The sequence below is a fragment of the Canis lupus genome, chromosome 34 (assembly GCF_048164855.1).
Source record: "Canis lupus baileyi chromosome 34, mCanLup2.hap1, whole genome shotgun sequence".
In the NCBI taxonomy this organism is placed as follows: domain Eukaryota; kingdom Metazoa; phylum Chordata; class Mammalia; order Carnivora; family Canidae; genus Canis; species Canis lupus.
The window spans coordinates 25,274,589-25,288,306 of record NC_132871.1 but is presented as its reverse complement, the minus strand read 5'-3'; the positions used below and the strand labels follow the sequence as shown (position 1 = coordinate 25,288,306).

At 35.6% G+C, this 13,718-nt stretch overlaps 1 protein-coding gene across 3 annotated transcripts in view; it reads right to left on the bottom strand.

Annotated features, from left to right (window-relative positions):
* Window positions 1–13,718, bottom strand: part of LY75 (lymphocyte antigen 75) — a 124,555-nt gene that overhangs the window by 42,690 nt on the left and 68,147 nt on the right. For all 3 annotated transcript variants that reach the window (XM_072811228.1, XM_072811226.1, XM_072811227.1), the window contains exons 28-31: window positions 12,102–12,218; window positions 7,539–7,733; window positions 4,515–4,741; window positions 2,845–3,013 (exon numbers count right to left, since the gene is read on the bottom strand). In XM_072811228.1, coding sequence (XP_072667329.1) covers window positions 2,845–3,013; window positions 4,515–4,741; window positions 7,539–7,733; window positions 12,102–12,218 — 708 coding nt within the window. The remainder of the gene's footprint in view (window positions 1–2,844; window positions 3,014–4,514; window positions 4,742–7,538; window positions 7,734–12,101; window positions 12,219–13,718) is intronic.

The window sequence follows — 13,718 nt, the reverse complement described above, 5'->3', positions numbered from 1 at the left end:
AGTTAGACATGATTGTGAAAATGCAGAGAAAACAACTGACTTTTAAAATCTCACTAAGCCCTATCTGAAACTATGGTTCCTGTGGATAAGAAGCATTAGACTCAATACACACAACAGAGAAAGCTACAGCTCATACTCTAAAAGTGTACATTCTAATTGGCTTTTTGGAATAACATTTTTAAAACTTAGAAAACAGAAGAAAGTATTTAGCCCTCTAAGATGGAATTAGCCTAATTTAAAAACAATTGGAGAGACAAAATAAAAAAGAAGCAAAGACAGGCTGTACTTTGAAATAATTAAAATTCTTTCCTTCTTTGGATTCCTTTTATCTTGATGATACAAACTTAGTTTTACCTTGCCATATAAAAAATTACTTTTAAAATCATATCCACAAGTGAAAATTTGGTAATTTGTTTACAAAGTGCAGTATATTTGCATAGCAAAATCTGTCTCCTACAAAGAGAGGAGCTAGGGCTTCCGTACCCATTAAATAATAATTCCCCATTCCTGCCAGCCCCCAGAAACCACCATTCTACTTTCTGTTTCTATGAATTTAACAGCTCTAGGTACCTCACATAATTGAAATCATATGGTATTTGTCCTTTTGTGTCTGGGTTATTTCACCTAGAATAATGTTCTCAAGATTCAACCATGCAGGTTGTATTCTGTATTATGTGTCAGAATTTCCTTCTTTTTTAATGTTGAATAATATTCCATAGTATGTATATGCCACTTTTTGCTTATGCATTTATCTGTTAGTGGACGGCTTGGGGTGCTTTCACCTTTTGGCCATTGTGAATTAAGATGCTGTGAATACGGCTGTACAAATATCTGTTCCAGTTCCTGCTTCCATCCCTTTTGAATATATACCCAGAAGTGGAAGCACTAGATCCTATGGTAATTTTATGTTAAAAGTTTTGAGAAACCACCATACCATTTTCCACAGTGATTACACACCACTTTTTATTCCCACAAGCAATGTACAAGGGCTCCGATTTCTCCACATCCTTACCAACATTTATTTTCTTCTTCTTTTTTTTTTTTTAAGTTTTTGTTTGTTTGAGAGAGAGAGAGAGAGATGGGTTGAGGGAAGGGACAGGAAGAGAGGGAGAGAGATTCTTAAGCAGGCTCCATGCCCTATGTGGAGCCCAACATGGGGTTTGATCTCACAGTCCTGAGATCATGACCTAAGCCGAAGTCGAGTTGGACACTACACTGACTGAGCCATCCAGGTGCCCCTTGAAGATTTAATTTTCAAAGTTTGCTCTTGTATAAGTTTCCCAGAGCTGCCATAATAAATTATCACAAAACTGGTGGTTTAAAACAACAGAAATTAATTCTCTCACAGTTCCAGAGGCAAATCTAAAAATGAGGTGTCAGCAGGACTGCTTCTTTCTGGAGGCTCTGAGGGAGAATCTCTTTCAGGCCTCCTCACTTCCAGTGGTTGATGGCAATTCATGGCTTGAAGCTGCATCACTGCAACTTCTGCTTCTGTCATCAAAGGGCCTTCTCCCTCTGTGTCTGTTTCTCTCCTTTTATAAGGACACCAGTCATGGGATTTAGGGCCCATTCTAATCAAGCATTACCTCATCTAACTAATTACATCTGCAAAGGCTATTTCTAAATAAGATTGCATTCTAAGGTTCTGGGTGGAGGTGAGTTTGGGGGGATACTATTCAAGCCAGTATAGCACTGAATCTGTGTTTGTTCATGTTGTCATTCTACTTGATCCTATAAATTCTGTTTAGCCAACACAGATGTGTTTTCCACTTTTGTATACTTTACCACATTTCTCATGTATTCCAATTGTTTTTCTAAAACATTAACTTTCTGTACCTAACAACTGAGATGTCAGTTCTTGATTATCCATTCATTCCTCATTCTTGATCTCATTCTCCTTTTCTTGTATTCACTTGTTTCTCTAGATAAGGTTTTCACATTTCCTTCTGCTTGAATCTGTTTAATTACAAATGTTGAATCTTCTTTGAGGGATTCTTTGGAGCAGAAAGCATGACAAGTGCTGAGAACCAGAGGCCTCAGAGATGCCACCCCCACCATCTCTTGGCTTGTCCAGCAGGCTCCTGCAGCTCCTGGGTGATCTTGGTTCTTGTGCTCTTCTTCAAGGCTCTGCCTGTCACGATGACCCCAAGTCCAGTCCCTGATGGAAGGGGCTTTTTCCTTAGATTTTAAGAATCATGTAAGTTTGGAAAGTGCTTAGTTACACAAAGTTAAGCAGATTTATTTACTATAGAAACTCCCAGAGCCATCAATATGGTAAATCAAACCTGAGGTATTTCCCAAATTAATATGCTGCTGAACTCTTTTTTAAAAGAAACATTTCAGGGATCCCTGGGTTGGCTCAGCGGTTTAGTGCCTGCCTTTGGCCCAGGGCGCAATCCTGGAGTCCCGGGATCGAGTCCCGCATCGGGCTCCCGGCGTGGAGCCTGCTTCTCCCTCCTCCTGTGTCTCTGCCTCTCTCTCTCTCTCTCTCTCTGTCTATCATAAAAAATAATAATAATAAATAAAAAAAATAAATAAATATTAAAAAAAGAATAAAAAAAATAAAAGAAACATTTCAGCCTTTGTAAAACATTGCTAAGTTAAATTAAAATTCACAAATTCTAGAGTAATAGATACTTAGTAATAGAGGAACTAAAAGTCTTTGGGAACATATCTTGAAAGGATATATCATATTTGTTTCTCTTCACAAAGTATCAACATTATTTTTATAGGATTTGTGAATAAACCTTACTTAAAAATCTACAAAAATCCCTTTATTTGATCATGTACATAACACAAAATGTCATATTTCAATCAATATAGTTCTTCAAAATCAAGACTTACATTTTATAGGTTTATAACAAATAGCACCATCCCTAACAGACTTGCATTTTTCATGTCTCCAAATTCCTTTTGGATCCAAGACAACACAATTTCCAGCAGATTGTTTATCTTTCCATGGGATGTAGTCAAATGTACTGCCATCAGACCATTCAAAACTTGATTCACTTCCCTGTTTTAAGAATAATAGATATAAAAAGGTTTAGAACATTTTTTAGCATAAGAATTTTTTAAAGAATGATAGAGATAACCTGAATCCAGAAAGAAAGAATGTTCAAAAAGAATATTAAGAAGAATACATATACTTTATGAAGTATTGGAACGGATTGTTAATTATGTGCTTACAATTGTTATAGGTCTGGACCTATTTGCAAAATCAGGGATTTACTTTTGACACTTTGATTTGAGACATTTACTCTTGTGCAGTTTAAGTAGGACTTTAAATTTACAGAGTTACTATACCCTGTCTCTAGATTTATTGTTTTTAAGGATGAGTTTTTATAACACTTGAAATTAAATGACATGCACAATTACAGATTTATCATCCCAACCTTCATATTATTCTGAATATTGTTTTTTATGTTTTATAGTTCTGTGGTTTGTGTCTCTGGCTACATTTTTTCATATTATAAAGGCCATCAAACAGCAGGGAGCTAGAAGAAGAAAATATTTCTCAAGAAATTCATATGGGAAGGCTACTTTTGATTTTTCCTTGATTCTATAATCCTGATTTGTCACCCTTTTAAAAATCCTTTTCACTTTGTTCTAAAGATTATTTAAATTATGCCTTCAATTCTACTCTCAATAGATGCCTATTTTTGGCATATTGGATATTATTATAGGTAACTGACTATATTAACAGGATTCAAATAGTGGCACAAAAGACGTGTTTACTACCAAAACATTATTCCCAAATAGTGCAATTTGTAAGGAGAAAGTGAGAAGAAAATACATTTATTAGTCCTAACATTAAGAATTTTATTTGGTATCTTATATACATTTTTGTGTTAATCTTCACTATAATCCCATGTTAAGGAAAATATTATCATCCCAGTTTTACAGATGAAGAAACAAGCTTACAATGGTCAAATAACCTGCTCATGATCACTGAACATGTAAATGGAAGACCTACCACTAATACTGGAACTCAGGTTTTTCTGATTCTGTGCTATTCCTTTTTTACCACTTTCAGTTGGTCTGCTCCAACTGAGAGGTATTGTTGAGATATTTATCTGCTGGACCCTTGGGATGGCAGTGTCTAGGGCAGTTATGGTTCTGGCTATTTGCCCTACAGCATTCTACAAATATAGTTTTCTATTTGCTTTGTGTTGTAAAGAGATAAAAAAGTGCTATGCTATGCAAATTGAGTCCCAAGACTTCAGCTGATGTTACACTTTGAACTAATATCTTATGCTCAGGGACGCCTGGGTGGCTCAGTGGTTGAGCGACTTGCCTTCTGCCCAGGGCATGATCCTGGAGTCTTGGGATTGAGTCCCATATTGGGCCCCCTGAATGGAGCCTGCTTGTCTCTCTGCCTATGTCTCTGCCTCTCTCTCTCTCTCTCTGTGTCTCTCATGAATAAATAAATAAAATCTTTTAAAAAAAATCTTATGCTCAAATTTCCAACCTTCTAACACATTTGCAAAATTTCTGGGAAATAAGACAAGACTTACATCGTGACTTGAGAGCCCAACCCATAGTGGAAATCCATCACGTTTTACGATGTCTTCCAGAAAGAGCTGGCCATTTTGGTCATGAACACTTGCCAAATAACCTCCACTTTGAGAACATATGTTTAATGCTTCATACCATGTTACCTTTTTTTGAATAACGTTATAAATACCATCTTCATATGGAATAAACTGTGGCAGAGTAGCATTATATTCTTCCTTGTAGTCAACTATAATATTTAAATTAAAAGCATTAGTGATTATGTTTAAATTACTTAAAATACATATTTTGGGTAAGACTGGACATGTGATCATTTCTAAAGTTAAATAAACCTGGATTTCTTATTAACAAAGGAGGTAAAATACATACATCATTTTTCTTATTGCCACAACACATGTGATAGGTTCTTAAATATTATAATTTTCTGGTTGATTAAAAGAAGGTATAAACATTGTCTTTCATTTAAAGAGCTCACATAGGAATTGGAGATAGAAAAGGATACCTAAAATGCAGATCAAACAATTAACTGCTATAATATATGTGATGGAGTAGAGAAGGAAAGATTGATTCATCTGAATTAAGAGAGTCAGAAAGCCTGCTTAAAAAAAAAAAGAAGAAGAAGAAGAAAGAAAAGAAAGCCTGCTTAACAAATTATGTTTGCAAAATTTATGTTAGGTTAAATTTGGACTAGAAAGAAATAAGATAACCAGAAAGTAAGCTAAAAACAAATGGAGAATAATATAACAGTAACAAAACCACAATGATGAGGGTACTTCAAAGAGAGGCACAGGAACTAAGAGCTCCCAATGGCCAGAATTAGAACAATTTGAATAAAATATTAGATAATGTAGCATACTGGATTATAACCCAAAGTATAAAATATATAACCATGAGTCCATACTGATATAAACAACTGACTGAATAAGTTAAAAAACGGTAGGGAATAGACAAATCTCTTGTACAGTAGAATTCCAAATAATTTACATAGATATGCCCTTCCCAGAAAGGGGAATAACCCTTCAGTCTGTATGTGTGGGCTGATCATTAGTGACTTCCTTACAAAGAGTATGGTATTGGAAATGGGGAAAAGAGTACCTCTGCAGTGGAGAAAGCTAATATCATCTAGAGGCAAGTGATCAAGGTTAAAATAAAAAAAAACATCAGTCAACCCGAAGTGAGGCACATTCCATAAAATACATGGTCAGTCCTCTTCAAAACTGTCAGGGTCATTGATAGCAAAAAAAGTCTAAGAAACTTTCATAGCCAAGAGAAACAAACCTAAGGAGACATGATGAATATACGTAACTTATATCCTGGATAGGATCCTGAAGAGAAAGGGCATAGTAAATAAAAAATTTTAAAAATCTGAATAATGTATGGACTTTTGATGAATAGTAATCTATCATACTGGTTGTGACAAATGTACCATAATTACGTAAGATGTCAACAATAGTGGAAATCGGTTATGGTGTATATGGGAACTTTCTGTATTGTCTCTGTAACTTTTCTATAAATGTAAAATCATTCCGGGGCACCTGGGTGGCTCAGTGGTTGAGTGTCTGCCTTTGGCTCAGGTCGTGATCCTGGTGTCCCAGGGTCCCCACGGGGAGCCTGCTCCTCCTTCTGCCTATGTCTCTGCCTCTCTCTCTGTGTCTTTCATGAATAAGTAAATAAAATCTTTTATATATATATATTTATATTTATATATATAGATTTCTATATTTATATATAGATTTATATATATAAAATCATTCTAAAATAAAAAGTTTGTTAAAGAAGTTAAAAAAAAAAAGGTGGAAGACTTCTTGTCGGGCAGCCTGGGTGGCTCAGGGCATGATCCTGGAGTCCCGGGATCGAGTCCCACGTCAGGCTCCCTGCATGGAGCCTGCTTCTCCCTCTGCCTGTGACTCTGCCCCCCCACCCCCGTGTGTGTGTGTGTGTGTGTGTGTGTGTCTCTCTCATGAATAAATAAATAAAATCTTGAAAAAAAAGACTTCTAGTCCATAAAAAACATAAATAAAGGTGCGAATGAGGATAAGCACACACTGTACATGGGACAATTAAGAGATCAGCCTGACACAGTAAGAGGCTTACTGAGCCAAGAATGGGGAAGAAATGGGGCTGGAAGAAAGCCTTTAATTTTCGAATAGACTGTTTCTAAAATGCCTTAGAAGCTTACATGAATTCAAGGTAATTGGTAATAGGGAAACCCTGGAGATTGTTGATCAAAATGATGCTCCAGAAAGTTAATCTGCCATACTATGAAGGGAGAAGATCAGTCTGGATGTTAGCAGAGGGCTTAAAGCAGAGAGGCCATAATAATAGTTTCTAGGGACGCCTGGGTGGCTCAGTGGTTGAGCGTCTGCCTTTGGCTCAGGCCCAGGGTCCTGGGATCAAGTTCTGCATCAGGCTCCTCACAGGAGCCTGCTTCTCCATCTGCCTATGTCTCTGCCTCTCTCTCTCTCATGAGTAAATTAAATCTAAAAAAAAAAAAACAGTTTCTAAGCTGTGGAAAGTTTAAAACTGATACGCACTTATAAATAGATTTACTTGAGTAATTAGGCAAATTTAAGAAACATTTATTTTTAGGTGAGAATGTCAAAACTTTACCCAAACACACTTTATTATTTATAAAAATCTTATCCAGTCTTCAAGACCCAACCAAGTCTTACCTTGTCCTCAAAGTATGGTTTTCATTACTCCTGTTTTCATTGATCTCTTTTGAGATTTATTTATTTGTTTGACTTTCCAACAAACTTAAGCCAGTACCAAATAACCTAAAACTAACTTACATAAAATAATGCTAAGGAGTTTAATGCTGTCTTCCCAGATACATTTAACTCCCTGAGTTCAAGAACCTGACACCACAGACTGTGTCTTTTCCTTCCTCTGTAACTCCTGTATCTCTCATAGAACTGAAGATAGACGAGACTTTCAAAAAACACAGTTGCACGATTCCCATTCATGGAGCTAATGGCCTTATGTTCTCTTTCTCTGGAGCGGAAATTCAACATTAGCATACTTACCCATTTCAATTTTACAAGCAAGAATGCTGTTCTGGTTATAGTGAAATATTTCTTCAATAACATTGAAGGCTTGAATATCCCAGAAACCATCAGTACTCAAGCCAGCAAAAAACTTGTCATTTTTTATATCTGGTCTTCCTCTTCTCCAATTTGTGTATGACAGCATGGTCTTATCAGACCACAGAAGAGAATTATCTAGGGAAGAAACATTTTTTTCTATGCTTAGAGATTGAATGAAGGCTTGAATAATAGTTAATATTACAAACTCAACTGATTTTTTCTCCTTTACTTACTTTCTAAAAAGTTGTATGATTAAGTATAGTCCTTTAAAATATTTTCTGACTATAGTAGTAAATCATGCTTATTTTTAACTTGGAAAGCATAAATTATAAACATAAAAGTTAAAATTTATAGCTTATAAATTTTATACTTTATAAAGTGATTTCACCATCCTGCCATAGCTTTATGTTTTATCATTTTTAATCAAATTTTCATTTCTCCTGTATATATGTTAAATTGCAATGAAAATGAATATAATTCTTTTATTTAAAAATTAACATATTACAAAACTATTGATAGAAATCTCTTCTCTGGACCTAAACCATACACAATTGTGCACATCTATGTCAACTGATTTTTGACAAGGGTGCCAAGACAATTCAATGCAAAAGAATAGTTCCTGGGACAACAGGATATCTACATGCAAAAAAATATACATATATTTTATATTAATAAATAAATATAAACATATATATAGACCCTTTCCTTTTACCATATACAAAATTAACTCAAAATAAATCATAGTCCTAAACATAAGAGCTGAAACTATAAAACTCTTAGAATGAATCATACGAGTATTTCTTCATGACGATGCCTTCTAGATATGCATAAGTGATAAAAAATAGGTAAGTTGTACTTCATTAAAATTAAAAACTTTTGTGCAGGGCACTTGGGAGGCTCAGTCAGTTAAGTGTCTGCCCTCAGCTCAGGTCATGATCCCAGGGTCCTAAGATGGAGCCCTGAGTCAGGCTCCCTGCTTGGTGGAGTCGCTTGTCCCCCTCCATCTGCCTCTCTCCCAACCCTTCCCGCTTTTGCTGTCACAAATAAATAAATAAAATCTTTTTTTTTTAAATTTCTGCTATAAATTCTACTATCAAGAAAGTGGTGGTGGGGGAATGCCTGGCTGGCCCAGTCAGTAGAGCTTGATATTCTTGATCTTGAGGCCATGAGTTTGAGCTCTATGTTGGATATGGAGCTTACTTAAAAAAATAAAGAAAATGATGGGAGAAAATATTTATAAATTGTTTATTTAACAAGGAACTTATATCCAGAATATAGAAGAAATGTTTATATAACTCAATAATAAAAAAGATAAATAATTAAAAAATGGGTAAAGAATCTGAATAAACTTTTTTCCAAAGATGATATACAGATAGCCACTAAGTACATGAAATTATGTTTAATATCATTAATCATCAGGGAAATGAAATAAAAATGACATAATTTTTATCAATTAGATACCACTTCATACCTATTGGGATGGCTACAATCAAAAAGAGATAAAAAATGTTGGCATAGATACAGGAAAATTGGAAGGTATAGAAAATGGTATAGTGGCTTAGGAAAACAGTCTGCTAGTTCTTCAAAGGGTTAAAAAAAGACCCAGCAATTCCTCTCCTAGATATATACCCCAGATAAATGAAAATATACATCCACATAGAAACTTGTACGTGAATATTCATAGAGGCTTTATTCATAACCAAAAAAGTAAAAAGAATCTAAAAGGCCATCAAGTGATGAATTGATAAATAAAATACAGCATATCCATACAATAGAATATTGTTGATACCTGCTACAGTGCTACATGCATAAGCCATTAAGCTAAGTAGAACAAGCTAGTCACACAGAAAAATCACATACTGTATGATCTCATTTATATGAAATGTCTAGAACAGGTAATCTGTAGAGACAGAAAGCAGGTAAGTAGTTTGCTGGGAGCTGGGAGAGGGGATAAGGAATGAGGAGGGAGTATTTCTTTTTGGGGTAGTGTAGCTGCACAACCCTGTGACTATATTAAAAGCCATTAAATTATATACCTTAAATGGCTGAATTGTATGGTATGGGAATATATTTTATTAAAGTTCCTGGAGAAATAAGTTGCTAGGCCTATTAAAATTACAAATCGGCCTAAAGAGTGGTGTCATTATAAAGTACACATACCCATTGTTGTCCTGGTTATTTGTACCTTTCACTGATGACTGTCTTCTGAGGCAGTATACTTAAACATCTGCCTGCAGCTAGAAACACTATACATGTGATCTGGTTCTTGCTCGCTGCTCTCTATCACCTCATGTCTCAGGCCCTCTTTGGAAACCTCTCCCCCCAAGTGTTAAACTGACAATTTTATGGCCAATATGATGGGCAATGGTATATTCCTAAAGTTGCTATACAAAAGGGTCACTTTTTCACTTGGCTTGACAAGTGGCTTCCCTCAGTAATTTCTATTCATGGCCCTACTTCTGAAAAGTCAGAACTTTAAAAACAAAATCCTTTTTATCAGTGGTATTGTAATTAAATATTATTTAAGTATACTGAAGTAATTAAATTAATCTATGGACATGAATTTAACCACTAAGAATTAGATTTAAACCAAATTTGCTGGGTAACCCAGGTGGCTCAGCGGTTTAGCACTGCCTTCAGCCCAGGGTGTGATCCTGGAGACCCAGGATCGAGTCCCCTGTCAGGCTTCCTGCATGGAGCCTGCTTCTTCCTCTGCCTGTGTCTGTGCCTCTCTCTCTGTGTGTGTCTCTCATGAATAAATAAATAAAATCTTAAAAAAAAATAAAAAAATAAACCAAATTTGCTGTTTGCTTGAAATATCTTTCTATATGTCACTCATAGGTCTATGTATTTTAGTAGAAATTTTGTTACTCATACAATTTATAAAAATAAGTTAAGATTAGATTAAAAGGAAGTCTACGGATATGAAAATGCTTTTTAGAATACAGAATACATTTTTAGTTGTTTCTGATAATATAACTAAAAAAGTATATCAGAAGGTAAAATTAAAATCTCTATGTCCTGGGTGTGGTCTCCCCCAATCCCTATGGAACACTGTTTCCTTGATCATTTCCAAGTAAAGCCTAGCCACCTAGTTTCTCTCCATTTTTTCCCCTTCCTAATTTTAAGGGTATTCAAGTGTCATTGGAGATAGGATTTGGATACTTAAGTCCTACTATGATGAACTCATCTTCAACTGGCAACTTAAGTCCTACCTGTTGCTTGATAGCTTAATTTTTATTAACTCATCTGCACATCATAAGTATTTAAGAAAAACCTTACCAACTCTAAGAAAGGTTAAATTGCAAGGAGAAGGCTATTTTTAAACATGGCATGCTCATATTTGATTAATTTAGCTATTTAATATGGCATGCTCATATTTGAGTAAGTTAGCTTCTGCCTTTGGCTGTCATTGTCCTATGCCCCTTAGTAAGGCCTACCTCCCTTGAGGCTAAATGTATGCTTTTGATGTGTGATGTTTCAGAGTGACTTTTTTCTTAATTTCGACTTTTATGATTTTCAGGACACCTCCAATTGAGTATTTTTCTAAATAGGTCTTATTTCTGCTATTACTAGGGTCTGTGTCTTAAAAAATTTCATAGTGTGGCACCTGGGGAGCTCAGCTGGTTGAATGGGCCGACTCTTGATTTTGGCTCAGGTCATGATCTCAGGGTCATGGGCACTACCCCATGCTCAGCAAGGAGCCTGCTGGAGCTTCTCTCCCTCTCCTTCTGCCCCTCCCCTGTCACCTCATGAGCATGCCCGCACCCTCTCTCTCTTCTCTCTAAAATAAATGAATGAATCTTTAAAAAAATTTATAGCAATTATACCTTGGACTTGTGGTATTTAGTCCCAATTTCAAATATTCTATCTCACTGCCAGACTGCTCCTCATTTTTCTAACATACAGTCCAAGCCAAAGTTGTAAACCCAAAGGTGCAATGATAATAGAAGTATAATTCCATTCCCACTCATCCCATATACATAGTAGAGATATAAAGTAATTATTGAAGATTTCTTTGGCAGCATGGTCATTTTTAGTTAGTCTTGAATTGCTAGGAGAAATAGTGGAGAAAAGAAATTATTTTCCACCATTTAACTCTAATCTTAGTGGTAAAGGCATTTTAATGGCAGATTTGAGATACAAAAACTGTCTAGTATTTATATAAGTTCTGCTAAGTGTATAATTATCATTTTGTATATTGATAAACATATACTTTGGGGCTCTTGGGTCACTTAGTAGCTGAGCGTCTGCCTTTGGCTCAGGTCTTGATCCCGGTGTCCTGGGATCGAGTCCTGCATTAGGCTCCCCAGGGGGAGCCTGCTTCTCCCTCTGCCTATGTCTCTGCCTCTTTCTCTGTGTCTCTCATGAATAAATGAATAAAATCTTTAAAACAAACAAATATATACTTTGAAGAACTATACTTTTGTAGCTTAATAAACAAGTAGTTCATAATGAGGTATATGAATTTAAATCGAGAAAATCAGCAGATTTACAACTTACTTTCATAAGTTATACCTAATGTGATCCATGAAGCCATATTATTCAAGTGCAGAAGTTGCTCAAGAACAAAGTCATTCTCTTTTTCATCTCGAATACTCAGAACATGTGATTTTGGATCTGTTACATAAAAAATAGTCAATCATTTTAATAATTACTTATCTAGAACACTTTATTTTGGTAGGTTTAAAACATTTATTTCCCAGTTTAATAAACTCTAAAACAATAATGAAAAATAAGACAGACATATAAATATAACTATTTCATTGTACTGGGGCACATGGGTGGTTCAATCAGTTGAGCATCCGACTCTGGTTTCAGCTCAGGTCATGATATTAGGGTCATGAGATCCAGCCCTACATAGGATGCTGAATTCAGTGGGGAGTCTGCTTGAGATTCTCTCCCTGGTCCTCTTCCACTGCCGCTCTCCCCACTCCTGTTCTCTCTCTCAAATGAATAAATAAATCCTTTTAAGAAAATAATCTGTACCAAAATAAATAGATTAAGTTTTCAAATATTTTGTTTTTGCTTTTTTTAGTGAAGAAAAAGAAAATTATTTTATTTAAATTCAATTTGCCAACATACTGTATAACACCCAGTACTCATCCCATCAAGTACTCTCCTTACTGCCTGTCACCCAGTCACCCCATCCCCCCACCTTCCTCCCCTTCTGCAACTCTTTGTTTGTTTCCCTGAATTAGAAGTCTCTCCTGGTTTGTCTTCCTGAAGAGAGAGAATCTTAAGCAGGCTCCATGCCCAGCTCTTCACAGGGATTGATCTCATGACCCTAAGACCATGACCTGAGCCGAAATCAAAAGTGAGATGTTTAACCAACTGAGCCATCCAGGTACTCCAAATATTTTCATATTACATTTAATCTTATAGAATATGGGCAGCCCAGGTGGCTCAGCAGTTTAGCACCACCTTCAGCCCAGGGCCTGATCCTGGAGACCCGGGATCGAGTCCCATGTCGGGCTCCCTGCATGGGGCCTGCTCCTCCCTCTGCCTGTGTCTCTGCCTCTTTCTTTCTCTCTCTCTTAATCTGTGTCTCTCATGAATAAATAAATAAAATCTTTGAAAAAAAATTTAATCTTATAGAATAGTGAAAAATTAGCAGCTGAGTAGAGAATTTAAAACATTGATTCACTTAACTTTTTCCCATTTAAAGCTTATTTTGAATTGGTACAAATTTATCCATATTAATAATATACTGCCCAAAACCATAATAAATAAAACCTTTTGGATGGACTGTATGATAGATCTTCCTTTTCTTTAGAGATCACTCTTTATATTAGGGTTAAAAAAGTTTAACATTTCCCAAAGGTGTTCCTCAGCAAATTAGCAGGAATTTCTCAGAAAAAGACTAAATGGATAAAAGTGTCACATTATTGGTTAAACAAAGTTAACGAATTCATTTATAACATATATTAAAGTATATGTTAATGTACATTTGATAATATCTAACAGGAAGCAATGGTGTATAATATTTCTCAATCTTGTTCTTTTTCTAAGGATCCTTTTGTAGAATATCTTTTAAGACTAGTTTCTACACAGCACATTTTGGGAATAATACTTTGATATTTGCCATAGGAAATTCCCAGAGTTCACAGGTCCACTGTT